This window comes from Lactuca sativa, chromosome 4 (assembly GCF_002870075.4).
Source record: "Lactuca sativa cultivar Salinas chromosome 4, Lsat_Salinas_v11, whole genome shotgun sequence".
Taxonomy (NCBI): domain Eukaryota; kingdom Viridiplantae; phylum Streptophyta; class Magnoliopsida; order Asterales; family Asteraceae; genus Lactuca; species Lactuca sativa.
The window spans coordinates 66,502,441-66,528,891 of record NC_056626.2 but is presented as its reverse complement, the minus strand read 5'-3'; the positions used below and the strand labels follow the sequence as shown (position 1 = coordinate 66,528,891).

Below are 26,451 nucleotides of genomic sequence, written 5' to 3'. Positions count from 1 at the left end.
GTATTTTTGGGGTGTTTCAGTTTACCCATGAAATTGGGAGGTATATGTGGATGAACATCCCTTTCAGCGTATCTGGTCGGGACAATGTTCCCCTGCTTTAAGGAATGCAACAGTTGTGCATCCAAATGTAAGTTGGATAATATTTAAAGTTTAGTTGTGATTGATATTTAATTAACTAACTTTTTGTATTTATAGAATAAGTTTGATTTGGATAAGGTTAACTTGGATCCCGAACGTTCTTGGTTGTTGCGGAGCATTGATGCGAGTCGTGCAAAAATTTACAGAGGCCGGAAAAGTAAAGCCCATACTTATTTTAAGGATATCAGGGGCCTGTAGATATCCCAATGGCATTAGACAACCCCCCATGGGTATGTCATGTGAAAATTGGGCGCAGGCAGTCGAACATTTTCAAACGCCTGATTTTTTAATGCATTCGTCGTCAAACAAAGAAGTCCGTGCAAAACAATAAGTTGTAAACACAGGGGGTCGAGCTCGTATAACAATGCATGTTTCAAAGAAGTTATGACATATATATATATATATATATATATATATATATATATATATATATATATATATATATATATATATATATATATGGGAGGGTTCATGCAAAAATGCAAATAATTTGCGAAAACGCGAAAACAAAAAAAAAAACTCTATGATATTGTGTCACCTCATCATTATATTTTGGAAAATAATTCATCCAAACTTTGAAATACATGATGATATATGAGAAATTGTTTCATATTAGCAAAGTATGATTTTTAACAGTTTATTATGAAAATATGAATTTAAAAATGATTAAGGACGTGAAAAAAAAAATTATTATTAAAACCGTCTTTAAATCTATATTACCATAACAACATCCAATGTGAAATTACTATCTTTACTTTATTGCTAATATTTTTTTTTTATAGTATATGTGTTTGATTTTCATAAGATTAAATTTGTTTTCGTGTTTTCGCAAGATATTTATGTTTTCGTATGAACATACTTCTCTCTCTCTCTCTCTCTCTCTCTCTCTCTCTATATATATATATATATATATATATATATATATAAAACTACTTATGTAAAGTATAATAATCTAATTTTTAATGTTAAATAAGGATATCACTCGAATCGAAGCATTTCGTAAGGCTAATACCAATTGTAAAGGGGTATTTAGTAGTCCTGCAGTCGAGCAACAATATGTAAGTGGTTAATTTGTATTTTCATATAAGTGTTTAAATTGCCAAGGGGTATTTTGTAATCAAATTTTTATGATGTTTATCGTTTTTTGAAAACACAGAATGTTTTACTCCAAGAGATCAATCGACAAACCCAAGGTTCTTCTGAAGCAAGCGGTCTAACACCAAGTGATATAAAAAAATGTTTTGAAAGAATATTGGGTGTTCGACGAGGACATATCAGAGCATTGGGCGTAAACCTTCTACGGTTGTGTCTATGTACGTACCATCAGGAACAACTGATGACACAACAACCACCACAATCATAGGTAATTGTTAGCTTAAGTTGAAAAGTATAATGCTATAATGGAAAAACGAACAAAGTAGGATGCTATAATGATATGTTGGTAATTGTTTGTTTAGTATATAGCACAATGCTATAATGGAAAGTAGAATGCTATAATGATATGTTAGTTATGATTTGATATGTTGATATTTTGTATTTTGATCATTTTTGGAAAGTACAATGCTATAATAGAAAAATGAAAAAAAATACAATGTTATAATGAATGTGCAATATTGTGTATCATGTAGTTTGGTTATAGTTTGATACGTTGGTATTGTGTATCATGTAGTTTGGTTATAGTTTGATACGTTGGTATTTTGTAGTTTGATAATTTTTTGGAAAGTACAATGCTATAATGGAAAAAAAAAGCACAATGCTATAATGTATATATTGTGTATGATGTATGTTTAAATGTATTTGGAAAGTAGAATTCTATAATGATATGTTGGTTATAGTTTGATATGTTGGTATTTTTTATTTTGGTAATTTTTGGAAAGTACAATGCTATTATGATATGCTGGTAATATATTTCGATTTCTTTATAGTTGGAAATGCTGCAAACAATAATAAAGGACCCGACATGTTCTGCGACACTGGAAGACTGGTTTTGTCACGAAATGATAACGTAAGAAAAGATGGGAGTTATGAGGACGAGTAGCTATTTTTTTAGGATTTTATGAAATGTTTTATTTGAGTTAATATTTTAGATATATTGCACTTAATTTGTTTGGATGAATATTTTGGACTGGTTGTGTATGGACTAATATTTTGGATTAATATTTCGGCAAAATTAAATTTTGTACCAGGTTTTATGTATGTTATAGCAGTTTTTATAATTTTAATGTTAAATTAAAAAAAGGAAATGTTTTAGTAGCGCCACTTAGGTATTAGTGGCGACGGAAAATATTAACGGTGACGATGCATTAGCGGGGACATGTAGTATTAGCAGCGACAGATTAAGTATTTGCGACGAGGCAACAGCGCCGACCCTTTTGTGGCGACAAGTCGTCGTTAATAGCTTTAGCGGCGACAACCGCACTCTTTAATGGCGACCCGTGTCGCCGCTAATGATCATGTTTCTTGTAGTGATCATTCACTTATTTAGATAAATGATTCATGTCTTAATACATTAAGACAAGTATTTAGGCTTAACCCGTTAAGTCATTCTATGATTCTGTCCAAATTAAGCAAAAAAAAACATGTATAATCTTCCAAATTTAGTGCTTATGCCATCAAGGTCGTTAAGTCATTCTATGATACTCCCAACAACCCTCAACTGCTAACTTTATCCAAACCAACTGATTCGAGAGTCTCCTGACTTCCATCTACGCGCCAACACCGAAAGATTCAGCAGTTATGCTGATGTCTTGAGCTTAGAGAAATCAGACTAGGAACCAAACCTTTCCACAGGGTCTTCCTACTACAAGGTCCCACTATCCCCCACTTGAAATATGCTAGATTCTGACAACTTGATCCCAATGGTATCCAAATACACAGAGAATTTGAACCCACATGACATTCATAAACCCCAATACACATACAATCTGATGACAAAGATAATTAACCCATTCATACAAGAAATTTAATTAACCAAGACCAACTAAGATACTTCCATTTAACTGATCATCCTTGATTACAATTGACCTTTAAAACATAAACACAAAATTACAGATAAATACCAATACGACCCCGATTGCTAAAAAGAAGAACTGCCAACTTAGCTCTCAGTCCCTGGTACTTCGACCGTCCCATGAAGACCGTCGGGCAACAACCAAGCTAAGGGTGTAGGTTCCAGCACCTCATCGAACATAAGAAAAGTACAATTAGCTCTGAAATGGACCTCCTGGTTGCAATGGAAACAAACTCGCATACTCTTCTCGTAGTCTCTACCAAAATGTCCCTCCCCTCCACACCTGCGACATACAAGAGATCTGCACCTCCTTCCAACCAATCCCAAACTCCGACCGGCGGATTTGAACCGCTTCACTACAGACTAGGACTGATCTGAAGCCTGATGCTTCTCCCTTGTCCGGGTTTTTATCTCAATCTCTCGCCTCCTTACGACATCCTGAAGCTCAACGAGAGACTGTAGCGCTGGATGGACACGAATTGCCAAATAACCGTTTTGAGCATGCCTAAATACTGAGTCATCTGAGCTTTCTCAGAAGCAACAAACTCAGGGAAAAACATAGCTCTCTCTGTGAGCATCTTGGTGATCTCCATCATCGACTTAGTCCCCTGTCTTAGATCCAAATACTCTTTGGCCAGTCTCTCCCGCTCTACCAATAAGACATATCTTGAGCGGAACATCTCAGAGAACTGCTCCCATGATACTGCAGCTCATTGCCCTGGGGTGTATGAACTAGTAACCAACCTCCACCAATCCTTCGCTCCATACCGAAGAAGGTTCAGAGCGCACTTGACCTTCTGGTCAGCTGGGCAAGAGCAAGTAAAGAAGCATCCCTTAACATCTGACAGCCACCTCGTGGTGATGATCGAATCCTGAACCCCGTCAAACACCCGGGGCTTCGTATTATCAAAGTCCCGATACTAGAAAGCTCTCCCAACGCCAAACCCGGCCGCAACGACGGCCACGGTAGCCGCCGCAGTAGCATTCTCAGAAAGTGCAGCGTATCGGTCATTGAAGAACTCTATCATAGCGGTCTTGATACACCCAAACAGCTCTGGTATCTGCTCCCGGACAATAGAAACAATCTCCTCACGAATGATCTCCCTAACCCGGTCCTCTATCAAACCTGGCCCATCCTAGCCACCAGCTTCGGCTCCTGATCTTGAACCTCTAAAAGCCGCCATACTGAAATATACCAAGAAAAGATCAGAAATCACAACACGGTGCTCAATACACCAGGCCCTACTCCTATTAGTCACTTAGCAGCCTTGAAATTCCTCCTGAATCTCATACAGATCTTGTGCTTTCAGTAGTACGGGCCCATACTACCTTCCACACCTATTCGTAGTCGATTCAGAATTCATCCCAAGGTCCCAAGTCATTGCACTAGACCACTCCTAGGTGTGCTAACACCGCTTCTTCTACGAGCTACAACTAACTTCCTAGACACTCTTCCTAGGATTATCCTTGCTCTCACATCATCGGTTGCTTTTGTGCATGCTTGTTGTACATAATACGAGATCGGATAGACTGTCGAATAATTAACTCTGTCCTAAGTCCACAACCAAACAAGGAATAGGAAGTAAGGCCAAGTCGATCATTCTAAGGCTATACAATCTGACCATACGCAACTAATCAACATACACACAACAATCTCACAATCAAGTAATATAAATCAGGCAAAAGCTTCCTATATCATAAGGCATCACAGGATCAGACATTTCTATCCAACATTTTCTAAAGAACCTTACTCACCAGCATGCTTTTTCTAACAATTCATATATCAACAAAATCAAAACTCTGAAAACATAATAAGTATGGGTATTTTGGAAACCACTCTCCTGTTTGGGCTCTGACTAACTATACATACCGCATCTTCCTAAAAAAGTCAGAGTTGAGTCAAGGCCTAGGTTCCCGATCCCAAGCCAAAAATCAAATAAGAACATGACAAGAGACCGAGCCCATGTCCCTAACCCAACCTTTTTATTATAAATTCTTTTCCAAAAACTCTCGGATCGTAGTTTGAGACTGGATTCACACAATTGTTCCTCCAATTCACTCAAACAAGGGCTTGATACCAACTTGTAATGTCCCATTTTCACAACCGGAAACTTTCATTTTTATTAATGTAAAACTTCCCAAATTATAAATCCATATTAAGAAAACCGTTTATTTCAAATTACATTTATTGAAAATCAGAGTATCATAGAAAACGCGGAATCCTCAATGTTGTTGATGAGTGTGTACAGTCCCGCTTTCGCCTTTCCGCAATCACCGATGATACCTGAAACCATAAACAACTTGCTAAGCATAAAGCTTAGTGAGTTTCCCCCAAAATACCCCATACGATAAACGTAAAAGCATGCATCGGGTCCACTCAACCATCGGGTTGGAATGTCCAGAGTTTGTTGGCCTTCCGCTCAACCCAACCGCTCTTCCAGAGCCTCCGCGCCTTCGGCTTACAGCTGGCTCGCACCAGGTATATTGGCCTACAGCACAAAGCAGGACCGCCTCAACCCACTACTACCATATGTCGAAATATAAGCAAACAAGGAACAAGTAGGCACATAATACAGACCAACAACAATCATATAGCTCACCACCACCTATTAGTCCTCTCACCGCATACAGTCCTGCTACCAGCTAACCTCCATGAAATGCGTAGCCATAAGTATCCAGAGGTAAGATAGCCACCCGAACAGATGATCCTACTCTAGAGCCACAACCAAACAAGGAACATGCAAGAAAGCTTAGATCAAGTGTTCTCAGGCTATCCTACGTGACCACAGACAGCCCCTACGGGCACTCCATTAGATAATAACCAACAAGTACAGATAAGCATACATTTCTACAAACCACTATCGCATAGGGCCAATAAGCATAGACTTCTAACATAAACAAGATCTAGAGATATGATGATCAAGTTCAAAACTTTATACTACAAAATGATGCTCCAATATGCCAAGAGTCCATATCCACAAGCTTGAGAGCAACACCAACACTCAATGATCTTCCTTCTCTATCAAGAACACTAAAATGATATTAAAAAGATGCACAAGGCTTCAAACTCTCATACACACTTAGGGTTTTCGAAATGAGGATGGAGGCTGGAGTGGTGAAGGGTTTGGAGGCCATAATGTTCTTTAAATATGGTGCAAACCCTAAAAGTTAGGGTTTGGTCTCTGTGTGTAAACGTCTGGCGTTTGAACGCCGAGCGTTCTATGCCAAATGTCAAGCGTTCTATGTCGAACGTCAGGCTTTTGGACCAAAGACTCATCATCGGGATGTTACACCGACTATATATATATATATATATATATATATATATATATATATATATATATATATATATATATTATAATTGAAAATGAAAATTATGTAAGAGGAAGTTAATGGTGAAATTTATAAAAATCTTGGAAGTAAATCAAGTTACGAGTTGAATTTTAAGAACTTTGGACGATAATAATGCATATATGATACAAAACGACATAGTATGTTGAGTTTGGGTACCTAAGCTTACAAACCTTTAAGAGTATATTCACTTTCGCATATATATATATATATATATATATATATATATATATATATATATATATATATATATATATATATATATATATATATATATATATATATATATATATATATAAGGATGGGTTCAGCACATAACCCAAAAACATTGTCTAACCACATAACCACTTACATCACCGTTAGATATATTTAAGGGAAAAAAAAGTTTATGATGGTAAAAAAAATCTTTAATGTTCATACATGAACATATGTTTATAAATGAACATATTATGAATGAACATATGTTCATAAATGAAATATTGAAATTTACAATAGGTTGGTGCGATGGTTATAATAGTTTATGTTCGATTATGAATATATGTTCATAAATAAAGATTGGTAAGCTCAAACTTACAAAAAATGTAGAAGACTCAAATTTACGGTTTATAGTAAACTAATATTTGAATATATTTTTATAAATGAACATAAGTTTATATTAGAATAAGCTCAAATCTATTCTAATAAATGAAGATTAATTTTACTACATGTCAATCTCTCATAAGTTTTGACACTTGTCATTTTGTGGTATTTTTGAAATAAATAATATCCACATGTCAATTTATAGGTTTTTTAATTTTTAAATTAAAAAACAACATAATGCATTATATAAGTAAAATATTAAATGTAATAAATATACTTCTAAATTGCAATAAATATGTTTCTTCCTCTCTTATTTTAAAAGTTAATTTAAAAAAAAAAATACTTAATGTTTACATTTTGATATTTTTTTTAATTAACCCATTTAATAAATGAGTTTCACACCTAGTTTACATAATATATTCGTAAATAAAATAAGCTCAAATTTACAGAACATAAATAAAAAATGTTCATAAAGAGGAAGATACATATTAATATGTTCATGTTCATTTACATTCATAAATGAACATATTTTCATTTTTGAAAAAAGAACACATTCATGTATGAAAATATGTTAATACTAGTAAAAGAGAAGGCAAATTCATATTAATACGAATTTATGTTCATATATGAACATTTATAACCGTATGTTCATAAATGAACATAAATTCATGTAGGTCATATGTGATGCCATATAGGGATGAAAGTGGGTCCAAACCCGGACCGGATGGACCCGGACTCGGAAAACCCGAAACCGGTTAACGGGATTTTATAGAACCGGAAACCGGACCGGTATATAGGAACCGGTTCCGATTCGGTTCCGGGTATGGTTCCGGGTAAAGTGGGTCTAGAACCGGAAAACCTGGAAACATCAAAGTGGGTAGGTTGGAACCGGATAAAGTGGGTTTAGACCCGGAAAACCCGAAAAAACCGGAATTTTTTGGTAATAACTTACTACTTAGTGGGTTGAACTTTGAAAATTTTCATATTGGTATCCCGACTTTGGGGGGCTGTAACTTATTGAATACGAAACCACAATTAACAAAATTAGAGTCTAAAATCATGTATAAACTCTAAAATACACTCTGGAAAAACCCGCATGTCAATCCGAATTTAAACGAATGAGATATACTTGTGTTAATATTTTCACATATACAAAGTACAAAAACAAATAACTGAAAAGTTGAAAATTTTCAGTTTTGATATCCCGACTTCGGAGGACTGTAAATCATTGAATGTTAAACCAAAAATAACAAAATTATAGTCTAAACTCATGCACAAACTGTAAACTAGAAGTTGGAAAAAACCACATGTCAATCCGACTTCAAACGAATTAGATATGCATTTTTAAAACTTTCACCGAATACAAAAAAACTAAAAAACTAAAAACTTCCAACTTTGGTATCTCAACTTTTGAGGACTGTAAGTCAATGAATATAAAACTAAAAATGACAAATTTATAGTCTAGAATCATGTACAAACTCTAAACTACATGTTGGAAAAAAACCGTATATCAATTGGAGTTGAAACGAATAAGATATGCATCTTGTAAACGTTTCACAAAAAGTGGTTACGGTTCCAAAAACCGGTTCCGGATTTTAGACCCGGTTTACCCGGACCCAATGGACCCAAACCCGGATTACCCGGAACCCGGATAAAGCTAATTTTTAAACCCGGAACCAGACCCGGTTCTATATATTCCGATTCTAACGGGTCCGGTTCCGGTTCCGGTCCGGTTTTCCGGTTCTAAATCTCATCCCTAATGCCATATCCTTGATCACCATTACCATCTCCATTCTCCACACATAATCAATTTCATCAATACTTTGTGCCTTCCAGGGGTAAAGTCACTTTTTTCTATGCAAACATCTTAATTTAGTTTCTCACAACATCAATATCTCTGAAAACAAACATAGAAAATATTGGTAAGATTGAAAGATAAGAAAACATATTGAGAAATAAAGATATAAAGGAAAAGTAGCAGGATGCAATGATGCATACCTGTCATGTGATGCATTAAGTTCAAAAATTTTCTTTCTGAAATTTAGTCCAAGCATATGTTCATATATGAACATATCCTCTTATATAAACATAAGTTCATATTTAGATAGTCTTTTTCTGCAAACCTTAGTTTCACAATAAATTAAACACCCCTCAATCATCTTCCTCTCTTCGTGCACCCTACATCAACCATCATCTCTACACCATCTTCTCATTTGCTTCAGCCATCAACCAAGCCATTATCCTCTTATTTATGAAGCAATCCAGCCACCAATCATTAGGTCATCATATTTATCTCCATAACCACAACCTAAACACAAATAAAAGACCATCACTTTCCATAAAGACCATAATATATATAGATATACATAAACATTGAATACAATATATGATCATTTTGGTATAATTAAATATACAAAGAAAATTCAAATTCCAGAGCTATATACAACTCCAATTGAACCAAATACAAGCCATTATCAGCAAACAAGCTGTCGATTTTGCAATTTTAGCTCTGGGAAAGGAAACATTGATGACCACATTTACATGCACAAAAAATAATATTACTTAAAACAACTTAAATATAAAGACAATAGTTTGAACATCCTCAAAGCAAAAACACCCGAATATTTTATATACCAAGAGATGAAGTTAATTACTGCAACACCATTTAAGCTGTTCTACACAAAATTTACTAATTTAATCACCCAACACGACACCTAGACTTAATATCAATCATCAAAACTAATCGCTAAAATTCTATATCTGAATTCCTAACGAACAAAACTGGATGCCACTCTTTGTTGGCAATAACTCTGAATCTGATAAATATATTCACGATGCTCTAAGCCTCTTTGACAGTTGATGGTAATGCTCTTTTTGCTGCAACAAAAAAACACCCATATTAGAATTAGCAAATCTCTTTATTTTACAGGCTTCGAACACCAAGGTACAACTTTCATTGCACGATTTACAAGCCAAATCATACCTCATCTGAGACAGAAGGGGAGATTTTTCCCAATACTTGCTCAAAATGTCTAGTTTTAATAGTATGTGGCAAGCTATCTGAAGAGCTTTCTGGTTCTGGTTCATTACGTTTAGCAGCTTCAATTTCAATAAATCTCTCCTCAACAGCAACAATAGCAGCTTCGTTCATCTGATTTTTAACAAAACATGACGCCAAGACTAAATACAATGTCCTAATAAGAAATAATTTAAAAGCACAATGCTTTAATAACATAGAAGGGTATAAATAAAAAACAATAATAATTCAGAATCTCTTGCATTTAGCCCAATTTTAAATCCTTATGCAAAAGAAAGAGATACGAACCAATGCAGAAAGATCGGCTCCACTTAAATTTGCACAAGCCTCACTCCGACCAATAGCAATCAAGTCAACATCATCATCTATTGGCTTCTTTCTAGCAAGAGCTTTCAAGATCAACCCACGTTCATCTTGATTTGGCAATGGAACATACAAAAGTTTCCCAAATCTTCCGGGTCTTAAGAGTGCTTAATCCATCATCTCAGGCCTAGAATCATATCAACAAGATTAATAGTAATGCACAACAATTTATCATGTTATTAAAAAAAAAATAATAATAATAATAAATAACATGTCGCACCTGTTGGTGGCACCAATTACGTAAACACCCTTTCGTTTCTCAGCACCATCTAGCTCTACCAAAAGCTGCAAAAGTAAAAGAGCTTTGATATCTCCAACTTACTAAGGTGCAATTTCTTTTTGACTTAATGGAGTTATGGGGACAACTTTTTTTATTTGTTCGTAACAAATAATAAACAAAATTTGTTAACCTGAGTCAGAACTCGCTCAAGATGCTGAGATCCCCCTACGATTCCACGCTTTATTGTGAGAGCATCTATCTGCAATAATCAAAGCATCATCATTAATCCCGAAAACTTGGCTATCAAGTAAAAATCATCCATCTCAGTTTAATCATAAAACAAACAAGGAATAAATGTGAAAAAGCAAAACCTCATCGAAGAACAGTATGCATGGAGAACATTCCCTTGCACGTTTAAATATTTTCCGAATTGCGGATTCAGTCTCGCCATAATATTTGTTAAGAATCTCAGGACCCTTCACAGTAAAAAGATAAATATCATAAATATTGAAGAAAAACGTGACGCCGATATATAAAATATATCATGTATAAATAATTAGTGAAAAAAAAACAAACAAACCTTAATGTGTATAAAATTTGCTCCTGCTTCATTAGCAACCGCTTTGGCAATCAATGTTTTTCCACAACCAGGAGGTCCATACAGCAAAAACCCCGTCTCCAGATCAACTCCATATTTCTGAAAATATAAGTTGTATGAACAAAAACTGTTGCTTTGATCTTTTGTACTGAATAAGAGCAATTAATGACACAAGTGACAAAGATTTACCTCATACTCATCTTGATATTTTATACGCCTAAATATGTAACGATCAAACTCCCGTCTCAAAGTAGCAACTCCTCCAACATCTTCCCATTTAACATCGGGAATCCTAGAAAACCCTTCTTTTTCATGATCAGGTTGCATGGCAGGCATGGCGGCCGCCCTATTTAGGTTGATCGATCGGCTAGGGCCGGCCGAGAGGGAAGATGGATGAGAGAAGAAAACGGAGAGATATCAGGCGAAGTATCGTTATCCCTCTGATATGAATATGATAAGCAAGTATATACAATGCATACACCTATATTTATAAACGAGGGCGAAAGGGCCGGATTCTTCTTCACCCCAATCTTTTTTTTCCCGCTCAATTCTTTTTCAGTTAAAATCAGCAATCCAATTTTGAAAACCGGTTAAAGTATCCCAATAAATCAGGAAAGTCATGATCTATTGATTTGAGTTCAGTGGATTTTAGGCAATAAATCATGAACTGTAATTTTATAAACAATTAAAAACGAGGCTAGATATCATTCATCTACGTATATAGTATGTTATTATATTATATACATTCATCTACAGTAGAGTTGACTACATTCGATTTTTGGTACCGATTTAAAGATGTTTTTGCTCTACACGTTGATTTCAGGTTTGTAATAATATTCTTCTGTCTTACTGTAATACCCATGGGTTATTATGCCATTTTACTTTGTATTACTTCATAATTATAACATTTTACTATTAAGAAAGCGATTTCTGTTTGTTTTTTAAACTCATGTTTGTGTGTCTTTCTAGAAATCATTAAAAAAAAAAAGAGTTAGTAATATGTAAAGCATTGTACTATTAAGATTTAAGAATACGATTTTTGTTTCTTTTCTTAAACTCATGTGTGTTTGAATTTATAATTGATTTTTGTGTGTAGAAATAAGAAAAAAATTACTATTCTGATATGTAAATGTAATTTTATAGAATTGTGCTTATTTGACTTTCACAACATCAACATCTTTGTATTTTGATGTGAACAACTCTTACTTTCAGTTGTTTGACCCGGTTTATTAAAAGGGTTGTTTTTCTTTTACTTGAATTGTGTTTTGGTTTAGTTGCTTCAAAATGTTACTCTTTTTATATCGGCCAACTCAACCCTAAATACTTTACCAACTAATTTGGCATGGAATGTATGTGACTTTGATGTGTATTCTTTGGTCATTTGAACATACTTATATGATATTCTGATCCCAGCTGAAACGATTTATTTTGAAATGCTTAAAATTTTGTGTTGTATTTGAAACTTTTGTTGATTTTGATTTCTGAGTGATGCTTTTTTGAATTCAATTATCTGAACAATTTGTATTTTTTTATGAAATTTTTGTGTATATGGAGAATTTATGTCATTTCATTTGTGTAAATTACTTACCTTTAATGTATAGTGACCATTTATGTAATTTCATATACATGGACCATTTATATAATTTTTAATGTTAATTTTTGTAAATAAAATTAAGCTGCAATAATTGATTTTTTTGTTTGTATTGATGTAATTTTGTATATAGGGACCATTTTTGTGTGTGTTTGTTTAATTAATTATATTATTCTACTATTCAGTTTTCCTTCTTTAGTACTGATTTTTTTGTTCGTGTTTGTGGAAAAACCAAATGTCACTTCACTGTTATATATATATATATATATATATATATATATATATATATATATATATATATATATATATATATATATATATATATATATATATAGACCACTTGACACTTATTTTATTTATCGGAAAATATGACCAAAATGAAAATAAAATTACCAAATTTTGTCTAAAAAACTAAGAAAAAACCAAAAAAAAAAAAAAATAGCAACGTACTTTGAAAGAAATGTCAAAACATGTTATTTGGAGATTTTTTAAAAGTAGGTTTGCTATTTTGACAGATTTCTAAAGTTGGTTATTCTATTAAAATAGCAACCTACTTTAAGATTTTGCACATTCACATATTTTTACCATCCTCAAATTTTACATGGTTTTACATGTAGGAAGGAGTTGCCTTAAAAAAATGATTCTTATGGTTGCTCAATGATAGAGCAAAATGGTTAACTTTCAAGATTATATATTGTTTTTAATATTTTATAATATGATTCGTTGTGATGGAATCAGGTTTGATCAACACCATTAATAAGCTACTCAATGAAGTCATTTTTTTTGTAAAATCTGGAATTTTTTATGTAGTGGTTAAGTTAAAGGAAACATTCCAAGAATTTACAATCTAATTATTATTCGTTTATTGTTTTCTTAGTGTTTTTTTATTTGTATACATAAATTTAATTTTTGTTGTTTATTTATTTTTTTTCATACCAAGTCATTTAGTATATATTATTTGCTATTTTAAGTTGTCAATCCGTGTATTATACAGGTTTAGATGCACAAGTAAATATAAACAAATAAATAAATGCACAATTTTAACCTAACCTAGTAAGATGTTAATATAAACAAATAAATAGATGCACAGGTTGTTATTTCTTGCATTCAATCCAATCTTTAATTTTGTTATAGTATTGTAATTTAACCTAAACTCATTTCTTCTTATTGAATAATTGTTTTTTCAAATTATATTTACTAGTTGTGTACCTTACAAGTTATGTACCTGCACGACACAACTTTGGGGGATGGGGGTAATAAGCTATTTTTAAGTTTTTGTATTGTAAAATTTAATTTTTTTTAACAGTTTATCCATTCTTTTTTTAACAACATAATCGTACCGGTTTCTTTTATTCTCATCATAAAAAAAATTATTTTTCAAGCCATCTGAATGACCTAAATTGAAAACACCATAGCAATTCAGTTTCAAGTTTCGTCGCATCTCATATTTTTTAATAATATTGAATTTCAAATTTATGTCTTAACATTACTATATTTTTTAAAATTTAACCTTTTATTTTTTTTTCTTATAGAAATGAGAAGTAACAAAAAATTGTTTCAACTCTTGTTGTGATTTGATTGCTTTTCAAAGTATAATATGAAAAATAATTTTTTTTCTTATTGTTTCAAGATTGGTTGAGAGACAACAACAACGCCCTTCCATTTATTTTTTAGTGTTTCAAATTTTTTTAAAACACAATATTGTTGCAATAGAAAAAATAAAAGTAAAATATGTAAATGAAATTACTTTGTTTTTTCTGGCATTTATTTTTTTCTTATTCTTTTAAGATTGCTTAAGCCTTGAATAATCTCATCTTAGCATATTCCTTTTCCAACCTCTTTCTTTCTTCCATCTCCTTTGCATTTCCTCTTCATGTCTGACCACAATCTGTAACCTAAACGGATGATAATGGCTAATCAGCATCATGATTATCATTACCATTATTTTGCTGCTCTTTTTCTTCTTCTTTAGTTGTTATATCTTTTCTTTTTGATTTCCCCTCTTTCTTATACTCTTCTTATTATTATACTCCATCAAGTCTACCCGTACATCTTCAACCTTAATATAAGCCTTATGAGAATAAGCCATTGGTTTCCTTCCTTTTCCACTATTATCAACATTAACATTTTGGGAAGTGATGTGGAAAATATAATGACATATTAGTTTAGATGATACCAAATCATAGATGGATTGCATCAAAATCTTTGTTGCAATCCTACCTTCCTTTACCATCGTCCAACCCAATAAGCATCCTGCATATGTAACGTGTAACAAAAATATGGAATCTTTGTTGTAATCTATGTAATCCTACCTTCGTTTTCATGGATATAAAGATCGCCAAAAACAGAGTTGAAACGAAGAAGTTATGGTTGTTTGAAGTTGATGTTGATTTAGGTGAAAACCATCTCCACAGAGGGGGGGACCAGAGCTCACGACGTGGCAGTCGCCATGCGACGACACGACAACCAGTCAAGCCTAAGCCCATGATTTTTAGGGTTTTCAACATATTTAAGCATAAGGTTCCGACTTTTTGGCCATTTTATCAGCTTTTATCACTTCTAGAATCCCTTGGGAGAAACCCTAGCTTCCACCTTCAAGATTTAAGCTTATCCTCTCTCCTCTCTCCTCTTTTGGGTGCTTTTTATGATATTTTGGTGAAGTTAAAGATCAAGAAGACTCTTTTGGTTGCAAGGAATGATGCTTACAGTTTAGATCCATCAAATACATTACATTTCTAAACTATTGTAAGTATAAAGTTCGAATCTTGTTATCTAGTTCCTTATATTTTGTCATTTATAAACTATTGTAAGGAATGATGATTAAACGGAACAACGTAATCGTATTTAGACATGATTTTCAAAAGAATTTGCACAAAAAGTGAATTAGAATCAAATCTATGAGTGAAGAACAAATTTCAAATCAGAATAAAGATTTGAACAAAAAAACTATGATCAAATTGCAAACAAATTTTGCAAAATGTGGAATCTGTCAAAGAATGAAAACAGAAATCTAGAAAACTCGAAGAGCTTCAAACAATTTGGGGATTTGAAGACGACTCATAGAAATATTGCTCTGATACCACTTGTTAGAATAATAGGAACAAATAGATTGTAATTACAATAATGTCATGGAAGATTCAATCTGATTAGATTAACACAAGAGCGTTTATAAGATCAATGATTTCATTAGAGAGTAAAAGACAAGTTAAGTACAAATGACGTAAGAACCTATCTCTCATAATATACTCTCTTTATCTAATTAACCCTCCTTGTTGTGATATGTCGTCAGGACGTCGGGTCTTCTGTGTAGGTTCCAGATCAGAAATCTGGAGGTGGTGTCGTCAGTGGGTTTCCGACGAGATACCTGAGCATACATCACAACAAAGACGCTAGCCTTGCCCCAGGGACTGTGCCTGGGAGCAAGCTCTGACGATCAATTTAGTCCAGATGGTAGAGAAGAGATGGTTCTTCCTGGCCGGAAAGAACCATCTTGGTGTTGTGGGGATGTGATAAGCCATGGCGGATGTGTAAAGGTTGAGAGAGAAAGGAGGGACCCTCTAGGGTTTTTCTAGGAGAGAGAAGATGATAGTGTTAGGTAAGGGTTAGGGGATCTATTTACGGTCCCTTCTCTTGGAGGATAAGGGACCTTTTTATACCTATGATCGGGGGAACAAATCCCAACAGAATCTTTTACCTTTTCAGGAGTAACAGGGGAAGACAGTCTCTGATTGGTAGATCGTGCTCCGCGAGTAGTTTTTTGCCATTGGTGCAGGGCTTTCCAGGAGCGACGTTCTGAGCGTTACACCTGTCGCTCTAAGAGGCGGCTGGTACTATTTTGTCTCAACACTAGCTTTGGTGCTTGGGCGCCAAGGAATGAATGTGGGATCGCGAGAGCGAGGGTGAGAGCCTGGCGTTCTATTTACAGGGGACCATTAGGTCAGAAGGGCAGTTATGTCTTTTCCTCTTGGAATCAGGCCAAAGGGAGATTAGGTCAGGCGTTGGGCCCATCCAGTTCAGGCCCAACTAGCAAGGAGTTGGGTCAGGCCTCCAAGGGTCGTCGAGCGCCCGGAGGTCGTCAGTCGAGGCTGTCGCCCCTGAGGTCTGGACCATGCTAAATGGGTCATGCCTTAACACTCCTATATATACAGCGTGACAGAATAGCAGTTAGGCTCTGACCAATGGGGTTAGGATACCTAAGTCAACACCCTAAACTGCGAATCTAAGTAATAAACAAAATATCTGAAATACAAATAACTATCTCGCATACGAAACAACAAAGACTAAATGATATAATGACTTGTGAAACCTTTCGCATACAGACTCGATACAATCTATTACAAGTTGCGAGATCTAATACATCACACACATGAATACTTTGAATAATTGAATCTGTCTTTTCTTGCGTGTGATGTTGTTGGAATCTAGGGTTTGTTTCCCCTTTATAGAAAAAGTTTGGAGCTTGTGGCGCATGTAGTCAGGAAAATTGGCACGGTGACGGTCGACAAGTTGGTCGACCGGTGAAGTGGCATTACCGTAGGTTTCTTGTACGACAGCATAGGACTTTGTCGAACAGCGACGACTTCACATGCAACTTACCTGCTTCCGCCAGAGGATGACGAGCATGTAGGAAGCAGTTGTGATGTCGTCTTTCTTTTTTATGAATTTTTTAGGTTTAAGAGGTTATTATATCAATTATGGAAGGGTAGTTTTGTCTTTTTACTAGAAAAGGAATAATGAATATTTGGGTTTTAGGATGTCTTCCCACGGCGATATCTGATCTGCAAATTTCCGGTGTAGGAAGAAATCGGATCAGCGGTTCACTATGGCGTCGTCTCCGTCGTTGACGGAAGAGGAAGAAACCTTCAACTCTTCTTCTTCAGTTAAATTTGGGACCTCTGAAGCCCTTGAACACGTCCAGCAGCTCACCGACGTTGGAGCGATGACTCGCCTTCTCCATGAGTGCATTGCTTACCAGCGAGGCCTTGATCTCCAACTCGAGAACATCCTCTCGCTCCGACCTGATCTTGACAAGCATCTTTCTTTCCTCCAGAAATCCGCCGACGTTCTAGAAATTGTCAAAGCTGAATCAGATCACATGCTCTCGAACGTCGATTCCACTTGTGTTCTCGCTGATCAGGTATCCGGGAAGGTCCGCGAACTCGACCTTGCACAATCTCGCGTCAATGAAACCCTCCACCGCATCGACGCCATCGTAGAGAGGTCCAATTGCATTGATGGCGTTCAGAAGGCCTTGGAGAATGAAGACTTTGAGTCGGCTGCTAATTACGTCCAAACATTTCTTCAAATCGACGCCAAATACAAGGATTCCGGTTCAGATCAGAGGGAGCAGCTCTTTGCTTCCAAGAAACAACTCGAATCAATTGTTAGGCGAAGACTATCTGCGGCTGTCGACCAGAGAGACCACCAAACTGTCCTCCGTTTCATCAGACTTTATTCCCCCCTTTCTCTAGAGGAAGAGGGATTGCAGGTCTACGTTAGTTACTTAAAGAAGGTGATATCCTTGAGATCTAAACTTGAATTCGAGCAGTTAGTGGAACTCATGGGGCAGAATCAGAGCCAGGTAAATTTCGTTGCCTGTTTGACCAATTTATTTAAAGACATTGTTCTAGCAATCGAAGAGAATGAAGATATATTGAGAAGTCTGTGTGGAGAAGATGGCATTGTCTATGCAATCTGCGAGCTCCAAGAAGAGTGTGATTCCAGGGGTTCTTTGATCTTAAAGAAGTACATGGAATTTCGTAAGCTTTCCAAATTGACATCTGAAATCAATTCTTACAAGAACGATTTGCTATCTGCTGGGGAGGAAGGGCCAGACCCCAGGGAAATTGAGTTATATCTGGAAGAAATATTGTCACTCACACAACTAGGTGAGGACTACACAGAGTACATGGTTTCAAAGATAAAGGGCCTAAGTCAAGTTGATCCAGAACTGACACCAAGAGCCACCAAAGCTTTCAGGAGTGGGAATTTTAGCAAAGTTATTCAAGACATAACTAGTTATTATGTGATCTTGGAGGGATTCTTCATGGTTGAAAATGTCAGGAAGGCTATTAAGATTGATGAGCATGTAATGGACAGCCTCACAACTTCCATGGTTGATGATGTGTTCTATGTTCTTCAGAGTTGCTGTCGCAGGTCCATATCCACATCCAATATTAATTCTGTTATTGCAGTTTTGAGCAGTGCTGTAAGTTTGCTGGGTGGTGAGTATAATGATGCTCTGCAGCAGAAAATGAGAGAGCCTAACCTTGGAGGAAAGCTGTTTTTGGGTGGTGTTGGAGTGCAGAAAACAGGAATTGATATTTCTACTGCCTTGAATAACATGGATGTGAGCAGTGAGTATGCCCTGAAATTAAGACATGAAATTGAAGAGCAATGTGCTGAGGTATGTATTAATCATCTAAACCTACATTTCCACCACTATTTTGTTTGTTTCATTATACTTGTCTTGAAGAAATATAGGTTGGATTCGTTCCCTATGAAAAACCCTGTCAGCCACTAAAGTAACCAGTAACAACATTGCAAATAACTCCCTTGTGTTCATGTTTATGCACCTGTTAGTCCAAATGTTTCCCTTTGCACATCAAGAAATATGTTAAAACCAGCTTATTTTCCTAAAAATGTGATCATGTAATAATATTAGAATATTCTCATGAACAATCATTCTTATTGTTACCTGGTTATGAGATAATGAAGAAGTCTTAGCTATATGCCTATATATGCAGTCATTTAAGTTTTAGTGAACCAACATCCCAGAAGCTATCATATCAGCTAACATAGAAAAATTAGCAGAATAGCAATGGTTCATCTTTCAATATCCTAACAACAAAATACTATGTTAATTTCATCCAAAATGACTATGCCAAAGAACAAAATGTTACCAATGCACAACTTTGGGAATGCCAACATACTATCTAAATACTTCAGGAGCTGGGAGGGAACAAGTAAGCTGACTATATAGTACAATTAACGAACACTTCAATCTTGTCTTTATCTTCAACCAATATATTAGTTGCCTTGAAAAGAACAAGTAAGCTAACTATGCAGTACAGCTAAAGAACAAGTAGGATAGCTATGTAGTACAGTTAAAGAACAGTAAGCTAACTGTGTAGTACAATTAAAGAACACATCAATCTTGTCTTTATCTTCAACCAATATATTAGTTGCCTTAAAAGACAAATAAGCTAACTATGTAGTACAGTCAAAGAACAAGTAGGGTAGCTATGTAGTACAGTTAAAGAACAAGTAAACTAAAAGTATAGTACAGTTAAAAGAACACATCAATCTTGTCTTTATCATCAACTAATGTGTTAGTGGCCTTGAAAAGAACAAGTAGGCGATAAGCCAACTATGTAGTACAATTAAAGACCAAGTAGGGTAGCTATGTAGTACATTTAAAAGAACAAGTAGGCTAGCTGTGTAGTACAATTCAAGAACACATTAATCATTTCTTAATCAACTTATGGAAAGAATATAACTACTCGTGCAGTTGTTTATCTTCAAAATCAGTTTAAAAGTTGATCAAATTACCAAAAGTGGAGGTGAAAATATTGGTAAATTATACCAATTTCAATTGATGAGAAAGACAATGGTGTGCAATCAGTATACAATGCAAAAAAAATGCTATCAACTGTTAACACATAAAAAGCATCAATTACAAGAGATAGAGTTGCAAAAAGGAAAAAAAAAAAAATATCACCATTACCACTAAATTTTGGGGCACAGTTGCAAAAAATGAAAGATGTAGTTCACTTATGAACCTTAATCTTTGAACTGATATAACTGGTATAATTATTCAGATAAAACCAAGATTGGTATGTTTTATATCTTTTTGGTCAATTAATTGTTAATTTGCTACATGGTTTGCCTACCTGAGACAAGATTGTTGACATCACAATTGTGCATTGCCAATATATTATGCATGGGAATGGCTATTTTGCTACATCTTTAGATAATAAACTTAACCTATTTTGTTTTGGGGATATAGAATGATGACGATTGCTATCTGGCTGGATTTTTATAGGGTTAATTTCAAGAAATAGCAATGTACTTCCATTGATTTGCTTACTATAGCATCCTACTTTACTTACTTCCACTTACATCATTGTACTTTGAAAAAATACCCTATTTTTAGCAATGTCATCTAAATACAAAGCAAGTTTCACTGCTATATAAGAAAATGACTAATATCATAACGCTATAAACGAGTAGATTTTCCAAAGTACAATGCCTTAATAAGAAAAAAAATTGAACATACAATGTTGTAGAAGAAAGAAATGAAAGTAGGATGCTAAAATACACAATTATATAAAAGTACATTACTATTTCCTCCATTAACCCTTTCTTTAGTTGATTTGACTCTGATAGTTTTTGAGATGTTGGATTCATTACAATTTTGTTTTGGGGATTTGTAAGTATGTTGCTATAATGTGTAAAGAAATGTAAGTACACTGTCTACATTGGTTTTCTTAATCAGGTATTCCCCACACCAGGTGACAGAGAAAGAATCAAGTCATGTCTATCCGAATTAGGAGAAATGAGCAACGGCTTCAAAAAAACCCTAAATTCCAGTCTAGAACACCTTGTAGGCACTGTGACCCACCGAATCCGTCCAGTCCTAGACACCGTAGCAACCGTATCCTACGAGCTCTCCGAATCAGAATACGCGGAAAACGAGGTAAACGACCCGTGGGTCCAACGCCTCCTTCACACAGTCGAAACCAACACATCGTGGCTCCAACCACTAATGACTGCCAACAACTATGACTCTTTTGTTCATTTGGTAATCGACTTTATTGTAAAAAGACTGGAACTTATCATGATGCAAAAAAGATTCAGTCAGCTTGGTGGTTTGCAACTTGATCGGGACGTGCGGGCCCTCGTGAGTCATTTCTCGGGGATGACTCAGAGGACTGTGAGGGATAAGTTTGCGAGGTTGACACAAATGGCTACGATTTTGAATTTGGAGAAGGTGTCGGAGATTTTGGACTTTTGGGGGGAGAATTCGGGGCCTATGACTTGGAGGTTGACTCCCGCTGAGGTTAGGAGGGTTTTGGGGATGAGAGTTGATTTTAAACCCGAGGCTATTGCTGCTTTAAAGTTGTGATGTGTGATTTGAATCAATTTGTAATCCGTAATGTTCTTTGTATCTTGTATTTTGTTAAAAAGTAAAGCGGGCTATCTTTCTATTGCTTCTTAGTTATCCTACAAATTAAATGCAAGAAATAGAAATATACATATCTTGATTTGTTTATTAGGGGTGGGTTTTAACGGAACCAAATTCTACACCCAAACTCACCCGTTGATGAAATTCATCCGACATACATGATTTGAAAGGGGCCATGACTTTTGTAGTCATTGATATTTTGATCAAATGGCCGAGATTTGATTTGAATTATGTGGTTTGGCCTTATAATTTGTTTTTTTTTTAACCTATTTCTGGTTTGGCTATGTCTTCCGATCAAAGCACAATATTTGGAAAAATCTAACGGTTTATAGCAAATATCATCCAAGAAGAATGCAATTTTCACTAATATAATTGAATAAATTTTCCAAAAAGAAAGTATAATGTTGTGATTGAGTTGATTTTTTAAAAGTATGATGCGTTGATATTATAAAGATAATGAAAGTACAATCTTTTAATAGAAAATTAAGTAGGATGTTATAATCCATAAATGAATGGAAGTACATTGTTATTTCTTGTATTAAACCCTTGTGATATGTGCTTGCATGTTTGCCATAGCTGTAAGGAGGTGAGGGCATTAAACTTCTTGCCTCCGATGAGTTTGTCATTTACTTGGCTGCAAGACTCTTTCATATTACCAACCAAATCAGATAGATTTGGTGCTTGATTTTGGCTATTCTAATCTTGTTTAGCATGTGTTCTGTTTTGGTATTTAATTTTGTTTACACACATACATTCTGATCTTTCACATGCACTCAAAACATTTTTTATTTTTGTTAGTGATGGCGTATATTAATTCACTAGGTTATAACCCGTGGGAACCACGGTTACAAAATAAAATGAATTTTGATGGATAAAATCCGTATAATACCGTAAAAGTACATTTCTAATATTCATAACTGAACATATAATTTATAATATTCGTAATTGAAAATACATATAATACCGATGGCTAAGTAGTTGAGTGTAACAATTAAACAAATCATACATGTTAAAATGTTTGTGTAAAATGACCAAAATACCCTTCAGGTGTAGTATGCGATATAATCCAAGTACCTTATGCTGCTAACGAACTCCCACTATGATCAAATTTTGTATAGACTAAACCATGGTATGGAGAAAATGTTGATTTAATAACTTTAACATCTAAGTCGTTAAGTTAAATCATTTTGATCATACTAAATTACTTCGACATCACACATTCATCTTAACTATGATAATTCATGCTTTCTATAACACGGCCACCATCAGCTCAAGTACAGACTTTACTTTATCATCATTTACTTGCAAAGATGTGACTACAAAACTTAGCTAGCAATACAACAAAAATTTAAGCAAATCTACAGAATCTTGGACCATAACATATGGTGAAACTTACACAAATCTACTTTCATATGCACCATCTTTTTGATAGAATTCCTTTTGCCAATCTCCACCATTTGCAATAGCCATATGAGCTGTTGAATAATATAAAGACAATAACCAAACAAATAATCAGAAAACAAAAAAACATCATAAAATATTCCAACACAAACAATCAACAAGCTTCCTAACGAGATAACTGAAAATCATTGAAGATGTCCTTCAAGATGATGAAAAAATCTTAGATTTATCCTAGATTAAGGGTTAATTTGCTGCAAAAGTAGGCTACTGATGTATAAGAGAACCTACCTTGTTCAATATGCTTTCCAAGAGATACAACTTCATTCTCTTCTAACCAACGCCAGGATTTAGATAACATTTAATGGAGAAAAAAAGAGAACTGTTTGTTAAATTGATAACAGTTCTTTTCAACATTTATTCTGCAATTAGCTAATATATTTTATGGAATAAGATTGATGTCAAAATTTCCGTCCCTGTTTGTTCAAATATGTTAATGCAAATCGATTTATGCGTGAAGGCCTCAAAATGTAACTTAATCTTAGTTATATGAATTCACAGCATCACGCAAATTATTACCCTGTTTGTATCTGGCTGATGACCTCTTATACTCTGTATATATACTTTCTAACATAGTTTAGGGTCTGAATACATACACACTCCATCCTTCCACTTTAAAGTTTGAGCCTTTTTCTATTAATTCAAAAAGAAACACCCAAAAGTTAGTATTCACCCATTCTAAATTGTTAGTAATCAATGACACATGAGTGTGAGTCTTAGCAAAATGGAGTTAGAGAAACGGGTTTCTAAACAATGTCACCATTTTTATCATCCCTAGTTAGCATCCTTATGTTACAGAGGCTATACTATGACAGCACCAAGGCAATGGGCCTTCTCATCTCGTGTGTTGAGGTAAAAAACCAACTAAAAAAAGCTCAAAGTCAACTCAAAATAAACCTAATTTGACTTAATTTAAGATGAGAGATTGACTGACATTATAGAAAACAATTTTATACAAAATGAACAAAACAGATCATGTTTGAAAGTTTTTGGTGTAAGCTGAAATTGAAACCAAGCAAAATAGGTATGCCTTCATATTTGAAAAAACTGAAAGATGGGGTGTTTAGCAATCAAATGAGTCATTTTGCAAGGCAGGATATAAGTCCATTATCCATGGAATTCTAAACCAAAAAAAAAAAAAAAAACGTCCTTTGGGTTTTAACAGAGAATTTATACCTAAAATAAAGAAATTTCCTCACAGTATTTTGCTGCTTGATCTTCTGGAAGATCAACAAGATTCTGTTCCAATGCACAACTGAAAGGAATAATTGTCTCACCCTATACACTTGAACCGTAGTACAAAAAGAACTAAAAGTTAAATCACCAACAAACATGTTACCTATTGGCCAAAGAACAGAATCACATAAAATTTGAATTAGTAAACCAAAGAGAATCCAATGCATCTTTAAGCAAAGAATTCTATCAAAAAAACAAATTAACATACACAAGGGCTCAGAATTGTTTTTTTTTTTCAAAAAGAATATGAAAGGATGATATAGATTACCTTGTTCATCGGTGTGTTGAGAAGGGGAGGTATCAGGTGTTAGATAAATGAGTTCATCAGCAATTAGTGGAGGGTAAAGGAGAATACAACCGATTTTGTTATGCTTCCATACAAAAATTCTCATTTATTTTAAGAATATCATGAAGATGTCTCTTGGAAAGAAATTAGGTTAAATCAAAGTTTGTCCTTAACTTTTGCCCAAGAACTCAAACAACGAAGGAGCAAACTTTAATGTAAAAAGACCTTGTAAATCAGAAACATAAAACAGAAAAAATAAAATTGAATACCATGAATTAAGAACCTTAATAAGAAGAAATCGTGAACCATAAATTCTCAAAGTGAATCCACCATCGTTAACATCCGTACATGTTAAACCAATTGATGAGACCAGAATCATAAGACGACAATATAACCGAACCATCGCCTACCTCCTGCAATAAGGGAACGTGGAGAAGAAATCGGAATTTGAAAAAGATGGAGATAGAGCTGCGATAAGGTAGCGATAATGAAGGAAAAACTGTAACCTTGCGATCTGTTTGTTTCAACGACGATTTGATGTTATCTCCTATCGGGACCAAACTTCTTCAAATTACTTAGATACCTGCACCAATAAATCAATTCAAATTAGGAGCAACAGAAGACAGAAGAAAAATTCTCAGGTGTTCGTGAGAGAGAAAGGAAGAAGATATGTATGTGATTTCTTGCGATTTCGTCCCTGATTTTTCACGATCATGCATACTGGGATTAAGTTTCATCGCATAGATAATTTGAGCGTAAATAATGAAGTGAATAGGTTAAACCGATGAGCGAATATGATTGTTTGATTTGATTTCGTCCCTGATTTTTCACGATCATGTATACTGGGATTAAGTTTCATCGCATAGATTTAGAATGGGGCAACGTTTAACATATAATCACACAATTTTAAGCAAAAGAGTATTTTGGACAATTAACTACATTTATAAAAGGAAATTTTCGGATTTTTAGGGATGATTAGTTCTCCTAATTTAAAAAAAATCTGAATTTTTTATTAATTCAATTTCAATTTTTTACCGATTTTATTCTGTCAGAATATTATTTGTTAGAATGATGCTCTTTCAGAATTTTATTCTAATAGAATATTATTTTGTTAGAATGATGCTCTTTCAGAATTTTATTCTAATCAAATATTATTGAAGAAAAACAAAATTTGTGAATCAGATGTTGAAAAATAACAAACATTCTAATATATTCTTATACATCCAAACTTAAATACAAATTCATACATATTCTTACATTCTAATATAATTATACATATTCTAAAAGAATATCAAGGTCTTCAACGCCTTCTTCCAGCCATTCCTATCACAAATACAACAAAAACTAATAATTGTTAAAAACATGTTACTTACAATTAACTATTACTTAATGTATTC

At 34.4% G+C, this 26,451-nt stretch overlaps 1 protein-coding gene and 2 long non-coding RNA genes across 5 annotated transcripts; 1 reads left to right on the top strand and 2 right to left on the bottom strand.

Moving 5' to 3' along the window:
• Window positions 1–9,685: 9,685 nt before the first annotated feature.
• Window positions 9,686–11,169, bottom strand: LOC111879959 (uncharacterized). The gene is made up of 6 exons (XR_008231537.1): window positions 11,070–11,169; window positions 10,889–10,957; window positions 10,699–10,763; window positions 10,404–10,605; window positions 10,062–10,229; window positions 9,686–9,955 (listed from the first exon to the last, which is right to left on the bottom strand). It is a non-coding gene; the product is annotated as an uncharacterized LOC111879959 (long non-coding RNA).
• A 6,540-nt stretch (window positions 11,170–17,709) lies between these two features.
• Window positions 17,710–22,101, top strand: LOC111879957 (conserved oligomeric Golgi complex subunit 4). Its single transcript, XM_023876384.3, has 2 exons — window positions 17,710–19,293; window positions 21,385–22,101. Exons 1-2 carry the CDS (start codon window positions 17,710–17,712, stop codon window positions 22,012–22,014), a joined length of 2,214 nt encoding a protein of 737 aa, XP_023732152.1. The 3' UTR covers window positions 22,015–22,101.
• A 1,192-nt stretch (window positions 22,102–23,293) lies between these two features.
• LOC111879960 (uncharacterized) lies at window positions 23,294–25,932 on the bottom strand. 3 transcript variants are annotated; one of them, XR_002846292.3, is made up of 3 exons: window positions 25,561–25,929; window positions 23,764–25,467; window positions 23,294–23,549 (listed from the first exon to the last, which is right to left on the bottom strand). It is a non-coding gene; the product is annotated as an uncharacterized LOC111879960 (long non-coding RNA). The 3 variants fall into 3 exon arrangements; XR_006190371.2 differs by having other exon boundaries at window positions 23,294–24,165; window positions 24,709–25,467; window positions 25,561–25,927; XR_006190370.2 differs by having other exon boundaries at window positions 23,294–25,467; window positions 25,561–25,932.
• Window positions 25,933–26,451: the final 519 nt, after the last annotated feature.